Genomic DNA, 14,860 nt, shown 5'->3' with positions numbered 1-14,860 from the left:
TCAATAACCATATAAAGGATCATGCTGATAATACTCTTAACTAAACAGGCTTTAGCGACACAGAATGTATTCATTGTTGGTTTTGGTCTTTTCATGGGATGTATTGACAAAAAAATACAGAATATTGCAGTAAATTGCTTACATAATGTTTATAATTTTAATATCTAATATAACTTCAGGCTTAATTGCTTATTTTAGAGTTTGTGGGCTCCCACATTATGTGGGGTCAAAAAGCTACTGATGCAGCTAAAATAGACAAATCAAGGTTGACAGCAACCGAGGAAATCCTTGGCTTGAATGTGGGATTACTCTATGTTTTAAGCACTTAAGAGGTGGTATTATGCTTTTTGGCTTTTTCCCTCTCCTTTATTGAGTTATATTTCTTTTTTGTGCATGTAACAGGTTTGCAAAGTGAAAAAGCCCAAAGTCCAGCCCAAAGGGAGTTCCCCTCAGAAAGCTCTGCTCTGAACCGCTTGAAAACAGCTCATTTGTAGTACAGCCCTTCACTTCCTTTACTTGTGACGTCACAATGAAAACGCGTCATAAAGCTTGACCAAGCAGCTAGCGGGGTCAGGCATGCTCTCAAACCAAGCTAGTCTGAGTGGAGGCCCTTTGGCTCGACTCGCCTTTGTTTGGTTTTCCATTGTAGAAATGTTGCACCTGTACCTGCTTCACAACAGACTGCTGATTGGTCAGATAGAATATTCACTATTCACTGCATCATCATTGCGTGCGCCAGACAGAGGCCAGCAACATAAAGTTTTATATTTTATAATTTTGGTTTTCATACCGCTTATCCGTCTTTACATTCTAAGGAATGTTGAAACGTTTTAACTTAAAAAACAGAAAGCTGTGTGGATCGCTGGTGTGTGTGTCGCATTGAACATTTTTCACAGTTGTGTGTGCCGTCGCTATGACATACGTATGCTTTATTGGTTGTGAATTATATTTAAAATAAACACGGCAATGTAACTTCACAGACTGTTCAAGTGCGGAGTTGTTGTAAACGTTAGCTAACACAACTAAAGTTATAGCTATAATGCTAATGTTACACCTGATGTGAAAGCTACTGAGCAAACGTTCAAATTGTTTGGCCAATATTTATGTCAAATTGAGTTGAAATATGGTGATTTTTGTAGTGATTTATTGTAAGATGTGGAACAATGATGTTGTGTGGTTGTGGACTTGTGAATAACTTATAACATCTGCTAGGTTACGGTTGCAGTCTGAAGCAGCTTTCATTTGGATCACACTACCTTGTTTCTTACGACCCGCCCTTCTCTGCTTGATTGGCTAGTAGTCCTTACCTGGGAACTGCGCATGTGCAACTACCAACAAAGATTTTGTACAAGTAAGATGCATCACTCTGTAGCTCAAGAGCGGAGCGTACAACACATAGGGTGAAAAGAGGAGCTGCAGCAATGTGCAGTATGAGAAAAATATGGTGTTTTTTGAAAATTAAACCATGTAAACCTGCTCTGGTACAACCCCTAAATAAGATTTTGAAACTGAAAATGAGCATAATACATCCTCTTTAAATGATTTAGTGATTAATAATAGTAGATTTATTTTGTCACAATATAACAGGTTATAGAGTGTGTTTTGAGTTTGTAACTTCCATCTGCTACATAGCAGACAATTAACATAAATATAGAAGCAATTGTAAAAATGGTAAACAGAAATAAACAATATTCAATGATCAATGGAGCAGTGCTGAGGATGAATTTGAGAGTTTGAGAGAATCTGAGTTTAAGAGTCTGATAGCATGGGGGAAGAAGCTGCTCTTCAGTCTTGTGGTGTGGCAGCAGAAACTTCTACATCTCTTCCCAGAAGGCAGCAGGGTGAACAGGCTGTGGCTGGGTTGGGTACTGTCCTTTAGTATCCTTTGGGCTCTGCACAGGCACCACACCTCATCGATATCACGGGAGATGGGTACCAATGATCTTGTGAGCACTTTTAATCACCCACTGCACAGCCCTCCGGTCCTGGGCCGTGCGCTTTGAGTGCAAAATTTATATTAATTATTTTTTTATCATTAAACCAGGGCCGGTCAGATCCTCTCTGTTTCACCAGTCTTCTTGATGGTGGCCTCAACTACTGCAACCTCTACAATCTGCTGGCAGGTGAATGAACAACCAGAAATGCTTTATCTTATACAGACATTAATCATCGTGCCGTGCATGCCGCTCTCTGATCTATGATCTGAAAGTCTGACACCTATTATACTTTTTCTCTCACATCACAAATTGCTGTGCTACCGCTTTGATTAAAAATATAAGATTGAGAATCGTATGCATGTTAATGACTAAGGATTAATGAAATATTTGGTATGAATGTGTAAGGATCTAATTTCCATCCATCTGTGTTTGTGAATGAATGTTTGGATTCTAGTGAGCGGCTTCACCTCCCCCCCAGGCTTCATGGAGATGACCAACGAATGGGCTTGTCTGGGCTACAGACTCTCCACCCTCCACCTGTAAAGCTTAATAAGCTCAGATGATGACTTCTGGAAATCTGCGTATCTTCAGAAGAGCCTTCATTTCATGTCATTTAGACAGCTGTAATCTCTTAGATGTTAGTGTTAATGAGCCTTTCTGATGTTTTGACCTTTCTTCACTGGCTTCCAGTTCAGCAAAGAACTGATTTTAACATCTCAGTGTTTGGTCTTGAATCTCTGACCTTTTAAACCCTCAAATCTCCTCTTTGAGGTACATCCTACTCATAGACTGAAGAAAACACCACCACACAAGTCCAAAAGTGTTACTTTCTAAGGCCAACACAAAAATGTTAAATCAAAACATGATTTTATAAACATGATGAACATTGCTATTTTATAGTCTATTAGTATATTAGTATGATGTTGCATGGAAAGGGACACACCAGGTGGGTCACTTACCCAAAAATAAAAGGAGAAGAATAGTGCCATCCTAATTTCCTTATAGTGTTAAAACTAACTACACTGTAATTTATTATACACTATCTATTATTATTATTATTATTATTATTATTATCATTATATCTATTAAAGATTTTCCCGATGTTTAGATGAATTTTACCAACTTTTTGAGACTGAAAATGCAGTGAAAATGTGTTCACTGATGACATTTGTTTTCGTTTTTCATGCAGTTTGCAGACACATGGGGTTCAGGATTCAAATAAGATCTTGCTGCTCACAATATTTAATAAGCATTCTTCTATAATAAAGAGAAATCTGTTTATGATGCATTGACTCATTTGTTGTGAGTGAATATGCAGAGATCCTAATTTTTCTTACCTTAGTCAGTTTAAAGTCACCTGTAACTTCACCTGTGATGCCATCACAGCGCTATATTAGCTGTATATTAGCCAAATTAGCTCAACTATTTAGAGGTAAATAAAAGTCAATCAGCCCAACCACCTTATTGGCCATTCAAAAATTCCTATTTGGACAGAGCTTTTCAGTTCAAACATTTTTTAGTATGATGCAACCATCACCTACATGTTTCTGCTGTGATGTAGTCTTTCATTTACTTCTGAATGAAAAGCTTGTTGTCTCTTTCTGATGTCTGCAGGTCAATTCAGTTTAAAAGCCTGCAGTGTAAATGTGTTTGAGAAATGATAACTGAGGAGTTGCAACTGTATATTAAATTTGACAACATTTGATAAATTTCACTAAAACCTGAGGATGAGCATGTTACTATGTTTTTTGTGAAACTAGATTACTGAAAAAGACAACTGGCTTTACAGTAATATTTTGCATGTGCCAAAGCAACTGAGAAAGTTGAAAAGATGAGTTTTGCACATATGCAAATCACAGAGAGACACTATGACAATAAACTTAGAACTATAGCCATCAAGATAAGCACAGCACCTATAAGTCTACAAGTATGATCACACATTTGTAAAAAGTGTTACAGGACAGAACGGACTCAAACGCAACACTCAGTTTCAAACAGGTTTACTGTATTTAGGGAAAGGGGGCTGAGGGAGTGGTGATGAGGGAAAGGTGGACGCCGGGGACGCTGGCATGGAGGACTGAGGAGGTTCAGGCGAGGGAGCCGAGGGGCACCGGGGACCGAGGAGGAGCCGGGAGGATGTCCGAGGGAAGAGGGCAGATAGGCGAGCCCAGCTCACACGACGGTGGACGGAGGTGAGTGAACCTGGGGAAAGGCAGACAGACAGGATTAGTCACATGGAAACAGAGAACAGGGAAATAGAGATTTGCGGGATTCAAAAATGGCTTGCGTAATGCAGTGGCACCAGGTCAGGAGTAACGAAGATCGAACGTAGATCAGGAGAACCGGAGTTGAAATACTGGCATTTTTATCAATGCTGCAAACGGGGGTGTGAGGGTCTACATGTTCTGTCTAAAATGTATAACACATTATAGGAACCTGTAAAGTGAAATATTCTTGAAAATTACTTAATTCTAATATAGTCTTTCTTATGAACATGAAGCCAATCTAGCTTTTGACTTCCTGTCTCAAGCAATATGACAGGCGAATATTGTACTACTGCAACTTTTTTTAGCATCTTTGAGGCAGGATTTCCTGATAACTGAAATTCAAAAGAAGAGAACAACTAGAGTTTCCTCATTTAGGCTACATGTTGAGTAACTTGTGCTGTAGAGTTGACCCTCCACAAAATATTTAGCATTCTTATGAGTGATGGAGGAAATCTATGTAAATGTTGAATATGACAAATCTGTTGACTCAAAGCCATCACAAAATCAGACAGGTAAGAATAATGAGTTCTCTTTACTATTGTTGTCTCATTGACTGTATTCACTGGTCTTCTCTGTGTTCAGGTCCCAGGAGCTCACAGAGAAGATTTCAAGGAGCTGTTCTCTCTCTGGGGCTGCTGAGTGTTTTCCTGCTGGCTGGGCTCATCTACCTTGGTGTCCACTGTGAGTTTGGTTCACATTCAGAAGTTTAAGTTTCTTATGTATTCTTGATAATTTTTTGTCTTCAGTTCTTGCTTTTTGTAATATTCCCACTGAATTCTTTGATATCAAGCATGAAAGTTTTAAACAGTGTCTTTTCTACTTTGGATGTCTACCTGGATTTGTTTCAGTGATACTCTATAAAACTACAGTAATAACAGAAAAAAACATTTTCCCTTGTATTTGTACAGTAGCCTACTTCAAAACTTTAACTTTGCATGTAAAGCAGTTCCCCCAAAAGAAACATCCCATAAGTTGTGGCTTTTAATAGAACAGGGTGTTAAACTTACTTATTGGTCTAAAACATACAATTAAATAATTATCGCAACATTTCCTTTAGCTCCATTATGCACATTTTGCTTTTCCTTATACTGTATGCCAATAATTTGGAACCAATTATTGAACTTGTTTTTGTTATGATAAAATGTTATTGTACCTGTTATGATAAAAAAAAGCAGGGCCAGGGACCACCTATTATGTACTTGTGTTATGTCAAACTGCAAGGCTTTTTTAATGCATAAGTTTGTCCCTGAGCCAGCATAAAGTAGCAGGATACAAAAAGTATTTTTTGCTCTAAATAACTTGCTCAACATATGCGGAAATCTTTAGCTGTTGGCTTTAAAATGAACCTAGAAGCTGTAATTAAATGAAAAACGTGCATTTGAATAGTTAAAATGGCATTTGACTTAAGAAACATAAATGTGATGTATTTTGATTCATTTCAGACCATTATTCAGCCGCAAAACTCTCCACTATCAAAGACAAACTCACGGAGCGTCTCCAGACCAGTAATACCAAGCTTTCTTCCCTGATGGAAGAGAAAGACCTGCTGAATGACAGCCTCGTTGAAATGACTAAAGAGTTGGAAAGGCTTCAGGGTTTGTCCAAACGGAGTGAGTCCTTGCAAGTGGAATTTAGATTTACTTGCTTTCTTCTTATCTTTAAACAATTACTCAGAATTTCAAATATTTAAGAAACCGTGCACTGTGATAAGATCTTTTTAATAGCTGCTGTATATTTAGTTTAAGGCGAGACTATGAAGGACCAAAAATAAAAAAGGCTATTTCTGTATTTATTTATGCATTGCTACATGCATTTATTTCTGTATTTCTACATTTATTTCTATATTTATTTATTTACTTATTTCCACATTTCTATATATATTTATTTACGTATTTCCACATTTATTTATTTATTTATTATTTTTTTTAAACCTGTCCTGCTCAGCAGCCTGGTATAGAGTATGATTAGCTGGATACCATATTGTGCCAGACAGATTTTACTTTAACAAGAGAGTATTAATATACTACTTTGTCTGTTTTATTATTTATTTAATTATGTATTTATTTGTCACCGGGCCGACAGGGGGGCAGACATGGGGATGGGGGGGCACAAACAGACAGCACAGAGAGAGGACAAGACCTGTAAGAGAAGGAGGAAAGGGGGATGGAAGGTGGGGACAACAGGGAAAAGCAGGGGAAAACACCAGTTGCAGAAAGCAGCGAAACCTGCAATAGAACAGAGAGGGGGGCTTGGGGAGGAGAAAAACAACAACAAGCAAAAACAAACAAACAATAAATATAATAATAATATTAAAAGACAACCAGCCGAACAGCAGCAATAAACAGCTGACATAGTAAGACAACTAAGAGAAAAATGAAAACAAGAAACAGTCACACACACTAAATAAGCAACACAGCACAGCCACGAGAGCTGGAATAATAACAATTAATTTAAATAAGTAACTGAAAGAAAAGCATCAGGAATAATTCTACCAGGGACAACCTACATTTGTTTGTGTCTATGTGTGAGACTGTGTGTCTGTGTGCGTGTGGGTGAATGCGTCTATATGTGTGTGTGTGTCTGTGTGCGTGTGGGTGAATGTGTCTATATGTGTGTGTGTGTCTGTGTGCGTGTGGGTGAATGTGTCTATATGTGTGTGTGTGTGCATAAGCCTGTTAAAGAATGTAGTTGTTAGTGAGAGTGGGACGCCACCACTATGCTACACCGACCCCAGCAACAGGCAGGCAAGAACTCCAGTCGCCAATAGGGGTGGGAGAAAGAAAAAAAGAAATAAAGAAATTACTACAAACTACTACAAAAATATGACTCACAAACCCGCAAATGCGGAAGACCAACAGACGCCCAAAAAAGAAGTAATGAACTGTGTGAAGAACCTTAGGAATTTGGTCACTGTCTTTCATAAATATAGTCGTGTCATCAGCCAGTTGGCTGATAGTTAGTTGTTTGTCTAGCACTGTTAATTTTTCTAAATCTGAATGTTTAACCAGAATGGAAAGCATTTCTGCTGCAGCGATGAAGAGCAGAGGGGAGATGGGGCAGCCTTGTTTAATGCCTTTGTCAATAGAAAACCTTGGAGATACACCTTGTGCTAACAACACAGTACTATTAGTGTCTTTATACAGTAATTTCACTATATTTTGAAATTTTTCACCACAACCAAATTGTTCTAGGGTGCGAAACATAAATTGGTGTTCAATCATATCAAACGCTTTGAAAAAGTCAAGAAAAAGGATCAAACCATCATCGTCGATTAAGTTATTGTAATCCAGTAAGTCAAGTACAAGTCGTATGTTATTGTGAATTGATCGTCCTTTTATGAACCCCGATTGTGTGTCTGAAATGATTTGAGTGATACCAGTTTTTAGTCTTTAGATTTTATAGTCATTGTTAAGTAAGGTTATGGGCCTAAAATTGTCAATTAGCTTGGGGTCTTTACCAGGTTTGGGTATGAGGGTGATGATTCCTTGCTTCATTGTAGTTGGTAGAGTTAGAGTTTCAGAAACTTCGTTTAACATGTTGAAACAGAGGTCTTTCAGATGTTCCCAGAAGTGTCTATAGAAGTTACTTGTTAGACCATCTGAACCTGGAGACTTGTCTAAGGATAAACATTTCAAGGAATTTTCAACTTCGTCCATTCTGATTCCAGCATCACATACATCTTTAAAACACTCGTCGACTTTAGGGATCCATTCTTTAGTGAGCTCGAAGAAAGCATCAGCAGCTGTACATGAATAAGAGGAAGAGTACAATTTACTGTAAAACTGAAAGATTTCCTTAGAGATCTTATTAGGATCCGTACATTCTTGGTTATCAATTAATAGAGTTTTTATAGTATTTCGTTCTTGTCTCTTTCTCTCCAATCTACAGAAATAGGCAGAACTCCTTTCACCCTCCTCTATCCACTTTGCTCTCGACCTGATGTATGCTCCTTTGGCCTTATTAATGTAAATGCTGTCCAGTAAAGACTGCAGAAGGATCCGTTTTTGTTTGTCATCTACAGTTAACATAGGTTTATTAGAAATTTTGTTGATTTCCTTTACAATTTCCATTTCCCTTTTTTTACTAGCTCTGATATGCCTTGTATTTTAAGAATTCCCATTTCTCCCTATAATTTGTTAAGTTGCAGTCTTTATTAATATCACTGATTACTGAAATAATTTCTTGACAGAATGGTTCCTCTTTAAGAAGGCTCGAATTGAACTTCCAATACCCTTTATTCTTTTGACTTGCATTTGTAGGAGTAAGAATAAGTTTAATCAAGGAGTGATCTGTTAAAGGTGCAGTGGAGATTGTGGAATTGGTCTCCAAGTTAGACCCAGTATCTGACAGAAGCCAGAAATCTAATCTAGATTTAACTGAACCATCTAATTTGAACCAAGTAAAGGTTTGGCTATCAGGGTTAAGCGTGCGCCATACATCTCTTAGTTGAAATATATTACAAAACTCAAGTAAAATAGGGTTGTAATGGTGCCCCTGATATTTTGAAGGATTTCTATCAAGCCACTCATCAATCATCATATTAAAATCTCCTCCAAATATGAAATTTTCAGTTTGATATCTTTGGCCTAGATCTTTAATAGCAATTGTCATTTCCGAAATTAAATTTTTCCACTTCAACCACCCAAATTATCCAGTGACCATAAGCATCCTTTTTGGTAGTTACCACCTTCCCAGGAAAATTATTTAAGAGTATGGCGACACCTGCTGACCTATTTGTGCCATGGCTAAAGACTATTTTGTCTCCCCACTGATTTGACCAGAACATTTCATCTGTGTTGTTAGAGTTAGTTTCTTGAAGAAGATAGCACTGTGCTTTTTCATTTTTACAAAACAAGAAAGTTGATTTCCTTTTTATAGAATCTCGTAACCCCCTAGCATTAAGTGAAAGAAAGGATAACATGGATTTCAGAAAAGACATAGAGAAAATAGAATAAAAAAGTAAGACAAAAATAGGGACAAAAGTTTAGGTACGTATGTATGTGAGTTCTTAACAGAACGTTATATGAAGCCCCTGTCAGCAAGGAATATATACTGTGAACACCTGTAATTACCTGTACTTAACCAATGTCAAAACGTTGAAACCTTCTTATTCTTAAATTGTAAAGTGTATCAAAATATACCTATGGCAGCTTAACTTTAACCACCTTGATCTAAATTTGCAAAGAAAAAAATAAACTCTCATAAAAATGTTGACTTTGAAGTGCATGCCTTCATTTGAGAGGAGGTATTCTTTTCCTAGTCCTTTTCTTTCAGGCCATGTATTTTGAGGTTCCAGCGCCTCTTGTATCTCTCTAACTCTGTTACTCTTTCCTTTAGCTTCTGCTTTTCTTTAACGATACGGGGTATTTCTTTTTCCACCGCTTGTATTTTCTCTTTGCATTCTTTGATATCAGCGGCGTTCATCTCCACAAGTTTGGCAATGTTGGCCACCATGATGGAGTTCTCCCTTAACTGCTCACCGAAGTTATCAATTTTGGTGGTTAGCTTTTCTATAGCTTGGACCAGGGTTGTATGTGGGATTTCTTTCGTCTCTTCGGGCATTTTCGTCTTTGCAGGAGGTGTTGCGACTTTCGTTGGGGTAGCAGGGGGATTTTTCCTCTTACCGCTATTTCACAGCGGTGCATGCACTTTCCAAAAGTCTGCTTTACTGTTTTAAATTTGTTCGACTGTTAATACAACGGGTTTTTTTTAGGTAAATTTCGGGGCAATTGAGCAAGAGCTTACAATGTGCAGCCTGTCCGGTCCGCCATCTTGCCGGCTCCGCCAGCGATTCATCTACATGACACAAGCTAGCTACACAGTAGATTCCTTAGTCAAACATATACAGTGTCAAAGTACATGGATTCTTCCATGGTTATTACAACAACAGCTAGAGTAAAATCCCTCCACTGTTGGTATAGTTTTTCGCAGTTGAAAGACTTAGTGAAAGAATTACTCCGGAAAGACCCACCCACCTCCCTCTCTTGGATTTCAACCTTCAACCAACTGGAATTTTTACTGCGCCATTTTCCTCGTCCAAGGTCTGTGGTAAGTGACCATTGCTTTGCATTTCAATAGAAGCAGCATTGTAGAATAACTGGATATTGATGTTCACCTACACTTCAGCTGGTTGTATGTCTTAAAACACAGAATTACGAAGCGCTAATGTGACAGAGTTGATGGCTAACGTTAGCTCAAATGTGCCATTAAATGGACTAGAAAAGTCCTTATAGGCCAAAGTATGGTTAAGTCCAGTTGGTAAATGCTCATTACCATAAGTGCAGTAAAACCTTTACAAGTAAAATGCCTTAACTATCTAACCTGCTAAACTATGTTTAGAGAAAAAAATAATTTAATGCAGCATGATAGCTGATGCTACAGCAGGAGTAATGTTGTGGCTTTCAAATAGTAGGGATGAGTATCGAGACCTGGTTCTATGGGACCTGGTTCCAAATTTCTCAAAACTTGAAAATTCCATAGCTTATAAATGCAGCTAAAGTTATCCAGTCTAGCTTGTGCTTTAATGCAAACCTTTTGTCCCGAGAGTTAATTTGTGTCATTTAAATCTGATTTAACGCAGTCTTACTGCTCTGTCTGCTCCTGCACACACACACACACACAACGGCCCGAGCACGAACCGTGCGAGGTCCCTATTGAAACAGTTAGGTGTTTTTTTTTTTCTTTTTTCTGCAAAGTAAGCTCAATTTTGGGGGCCTAATCATACTCGAAAACTCACCAAATTTTGCACACATGTCGGAAGTGGTGAAAAATTTCTATTTTGTGGGTTTCGCGCAAAATGACTTGCTAGCGCCACCTAGAAAATTGGAAAAAATTAGCCCCTCGTCCTCGTTCAACCTACATGCATAGGGACATGTATCATGTCCAGACGCAAAAAAAAAGCCTCAAGAACCCACATCCTAAACTCAACAGGAAGTCAGCCATTTCGAATTTTACGGCCATTTTTGGATGATTTACACACTTCGTACTTTAACAAACTTCTCATAGGCGTTTAGTTCGATCAACATCAAATTTCTGCTGTGCCTTCTAAAGGCATTGACGATGAAAAGTTGTATCTGTGAGTTTTCGTCAATGGGCGTGTCCGTGGCGTGGCATCAAAAATCAACTCTTTGCTATGACACAGGAAGTTGTTTTAACTTCAGTGTACATGCTCACATCTGAACAAAACTTTACATGCTTGATAACTGTTCCACCCCGAAGACATCCACACGTCAGTATTAATTTATATTCATAGTGCCAAGTGCTATGTAGCACCAAAAAGGGGACAGAGGAAGTGACGTATAAAACCTTCATGCAGCGTTATCCCGGAGACCTTTGGTGGTTGCGGAAAAACTCTCACTGTAAACGGGCAGTCAGCCCTGTCTTGGTGCTCTGAATTAGAGTGGTGTCGCTAATAGCTTAGTTGACTGAACTACAAACTCTGTCGTTGGGAGCAGTTTACAGTTTAAAACGAGGTGCGGGTTGAAAGAACTTGCTGGATTTCTGGATTAAAAGTTGCGTAAACTAAACGGTCTGATAACTTCAAAAACAAATAAAATTGAAAAGAACACATACATTCACCGCAGGTTCGCGAGGCCTCAGGAATATAGGCTAGTTAACGTTGCTGAGTTTAAACAAAAACTCTGGGGAAAGTTTCTTCCCAGGGAGGCTCCAAAACTAAGGTCAAATCTCCCGCTAGAAAAATGGGAATTGGGGATCACGGAGCTTTCTCCGATCGTCTGGCAGGAAGTTGAAAAGAAACGAAGAACATCTGAAGGATAAAGGACACTTGTTTGAGGATCACCAAGTGGACATTTTAGAAGATGGATGGTTTGAAAGAGGTTTCAAGGAAGCCATTTACACCCGGATTGAGAAGCCCTCGTTGAACAGAGGACGGGGTCTTATCCCACACTTACAATTCTGTCCTTTCATCACTTCCCAGGAAACTAAACAAGCATTTCCTCTTGGCATCAGGTGAAGATGCCAATGATGGTTGTTCAGACTTGGCCACAGGTGGCTCTAACAACCATGACGACAGTCGTTACCACAGCCAGGAGCACTAACAAACCAGCAGTATCGACGATCCTAGCAAACGATCCCACAGAGTTATCCAACGAAGGTTATTGCTACTGTGTCAAGGAAATACTGTTGGCAAAAAGCACCTTATTTGTTTAAAGTGTTTAAAGCAGTACATTTCAATTAAAAGTGCGCAATACAATATTTTAGATTTAATTTTCTGCGATTAATCGCGAATCGCAGAAAATCATGCCTGTGAAGATTCTCAGTCATTCAGGTCATAGTTATCCAAAGAATGTTAAAGTCAAGGGCAACTGGACTTGGTTGAAGATACTAGAAGACGTTTCGTCCCTCATCCAAGGGACTTCTTCAGTTCTAACTGACTGGTAGGGAAACTCAGCTATTTAACCTCAGTTGGGTCGTTTGCCAAGATCTTTGATACCGCTGGTTCGTTAGTGTTCCTGGCTTATATAGTGACGTTATGGTCGCTAGGACTACCCGAGGCGAAGATTGAACGACCATCGTTGGCTCAGTGGTGTTTGGTGTGTGTGTGTGTGTGTGTGTGTGTGTGTGTGGGAGTATAGCACCATGGAGAAAAGGGGGTTGTATTTTACTTTGGTTGAGAGGGGTTGCCATGGTTTCTCTGTCCTTTTGCTTGTTCTGGAGAGTGTCCACACATTTACAGCGGAAGTGGTTTGGATGGTCCCGAATAAACAATTCTTAAGTCTGACACGTCCAATTGAGTCTGTGCAGGGTCCTTACCCAAACACCAAGGCAATGTCTCCGCTTTACATGTCGAAAGGCTAACTCTTAGGAATGAAGCCCCCCTTGGTGAATCTGATCTCACCTCCTCTTGAGGTGAAAGGCTGGTTGATTTACTACACTAGTCAAGACCATAACTTTGGGAATATCAATACGTTGCTTTTGCATTGTCTGATGTGTATGTTAACATCCTAACTTTGATTGTATGTAACACTTATTTCTTCAAATGCAACCAATAACCCTAATTAAAAATGTGTTGTTCCTGTTAACGACTGTCACCGCTCCCCGCAATGGTCAGCATGGGTTGCACTTTATTTTATAGAATATTTGTAACATTTCAACACATTCTTAGTTGAGATTAAATAATTCAACATTCTACTGCAACAAAAAAAAAACATTTATGATTATATTACCATACTTGATTAGGGCAGATGTTAGTGTTCAATATAATCTATATACTTTTTAGCTCACCTCCATAAGTTGTCTACATGGTGGTTAATCCTTAATTTGCTAATAACTACTGTCAATAATCATAACCATTCATACAGAACGAGTTCAACATTTGTAATGACCTGCAGCTTGTGAGAATTGCCGGTGTGCAGGAAAAAGACCTGGTAACGTTATGCTAAAGCATAAAATATAGAGGTGCAACAGTGAGAGTAGTGGCCCACTTCAAGCACTGCCAGTAGGGAGTAAAAGGCTAAGCTTCAGTGAACCAGTGAAGCAGCAGGGGTTGCAGCCAAGTCAGTAGTCCAGTTGCTTCCACACAGACCACTCGTTGCTGCCACTAGGGGCGCTAAAGATAGTGGTTGGGAAAGGTCAGTTGTAGGTGGAGGGTTTGTTGAGGTTTCCTGGCTGTGTTTTACAAACACGATTATACCTATATTCTTATTGTTGCACTATACTGCAGTTTGTGTGGTTAAATCTACAGTAATAAATCTCTCTATCTTTGGTTATTGACTACAAGAGCTTATCACCTGTGAAGGAAAGTGTGGTGAGTGATGATGGTCCAATAAGGTTCACCACTGCATGTTTAAAGTAGTGTGGACTTTGTATTTACTAAAATAAATTAAATATACAAACCAGAAACAAAGAATCGGACAAACTATGTACCTCAACAACCTATAGAATACTTTATTATAATAAAAAAGGAACTGTTTCACACATATAGAATATCTTACAAGAAGAATTGATGGATAACAGTATCCACAGGACATCAAAGAAAAATGGGAACTAGAGATGAATTCCATCATTTCAGACAAAAAATGGGAATTATCAGAGAGGGACACGAAACAACACTAATAGCCCCACTTGGAGGGAATTTGAATAGAAAGTTAAGATGTGAAAGAACACCACTCATTACATTAAAATCTGTTATACATATATATTTTCATATTTCAGTGATGGAAGGGGATGCGGCCTGATATAATATACAGTGTGGGAAATAAGTATTTGACCCCTTGCTGATTTTGCAGGTTTGCCCACTTACAAAGAATGCAACGATCTATAATTTTAATCATATGTACATTCTAACAGTGAAAGACAGAATCCCAAAGAAAATTCCAGAAAATCACATCATATGAATTTATTAAAATTGATAACCATCTGATGAGGAAAAACAAGTATTTGACCCCCTGGACAAACAGCATGTTAATATTTTGTAGAAAAGCCATTATTGGCCAGCACAGATGTCAAACGGTTTTTATAGTTGGTGACAAGGTTTGTGCACATTTCGGCAGGGATGTTGGCCCACTCCTCCCTGCAGACAGCCTCCAAATCATTCAGGTTCCGAGGTTGTCGCCTGGCAACTCGAATTTTAAGCTCCCTCCAAAGATTTTCAATTGGATTCAGGTCTGGAGACTGGCTAGGCCACTCCAGAAC

At 38.7% G+C, this 14,860-nt stretch overlaps 1 protein-coding gene and 1 long non-coding RNA gene across 2 annotated transcripts in view; one reads left to right on the top strand and one right to left on the bottom strand.

Annotated features, from left to right (window-relative positions):
• Positions 1–3,921: 3,921 nt before the first annotated feature.
• On the bottom strand, positions 3,922–4,331 carry LOC123973872. Its single transcript, XR_006825719.1, has 2 exons — positions 4,240–4,331; positions 3,922–4,139 (listed from the first exon to the last, which is right to left on the bottom strand). It is a non-coding gene; the product is annotated as an uncharacterized LOC123973872 (long non-coding RNA).
• A 95-nt stretch (positions 4,332–4,426) lies between these two features.
• LOC123974113 (C-type lectin domain family 10 member A-like) overlaps positions 4,427–14,860 on the top strand; it is a 12,769-nt gene continuing 2,335 nt past the window's right edge. Inside the window, exons 1-3 of the mRNA XM_046054550.1 lie at positions 4,427–4,716; positions 4,787–4,885; positions 5,647–5,814. Of these exons, the coding sequence (XP_045910506.1) occupies positions 4,647–4,716; positions 4,787–4,885; positions 5,647–5,814 (337 nt within the window). The 5' untranslated portion in view covers positions 4,427–4,646. The remainder of the gene's footprint in view (positions 4,717–4,786; positions 4,886–5,646; positions 5,815–14,860) is intronic.

This window comes from Micropterus dolomieu, linkage group LG07, assembly GCF_021292245.1.
Source record: "Micropterus dolomieu isolate WLL.071019.BEF.003 ecotype Adirondacks linkage group LG07, ASM2129224v1, whole genome shotgun sequence".
In the NCBI taxonomy this organism is placed as follows: Eukaryota; Metazoa; Chordata; class Actinopteri; order Centrarchiformes; family Centrarchidae; genus Micropterus; species Micropterus dolomieu.
Note: the sequence above shows the minus strand (reverse complement) of the source record. Positions and strands in the feature narration are given on the sequence as shown.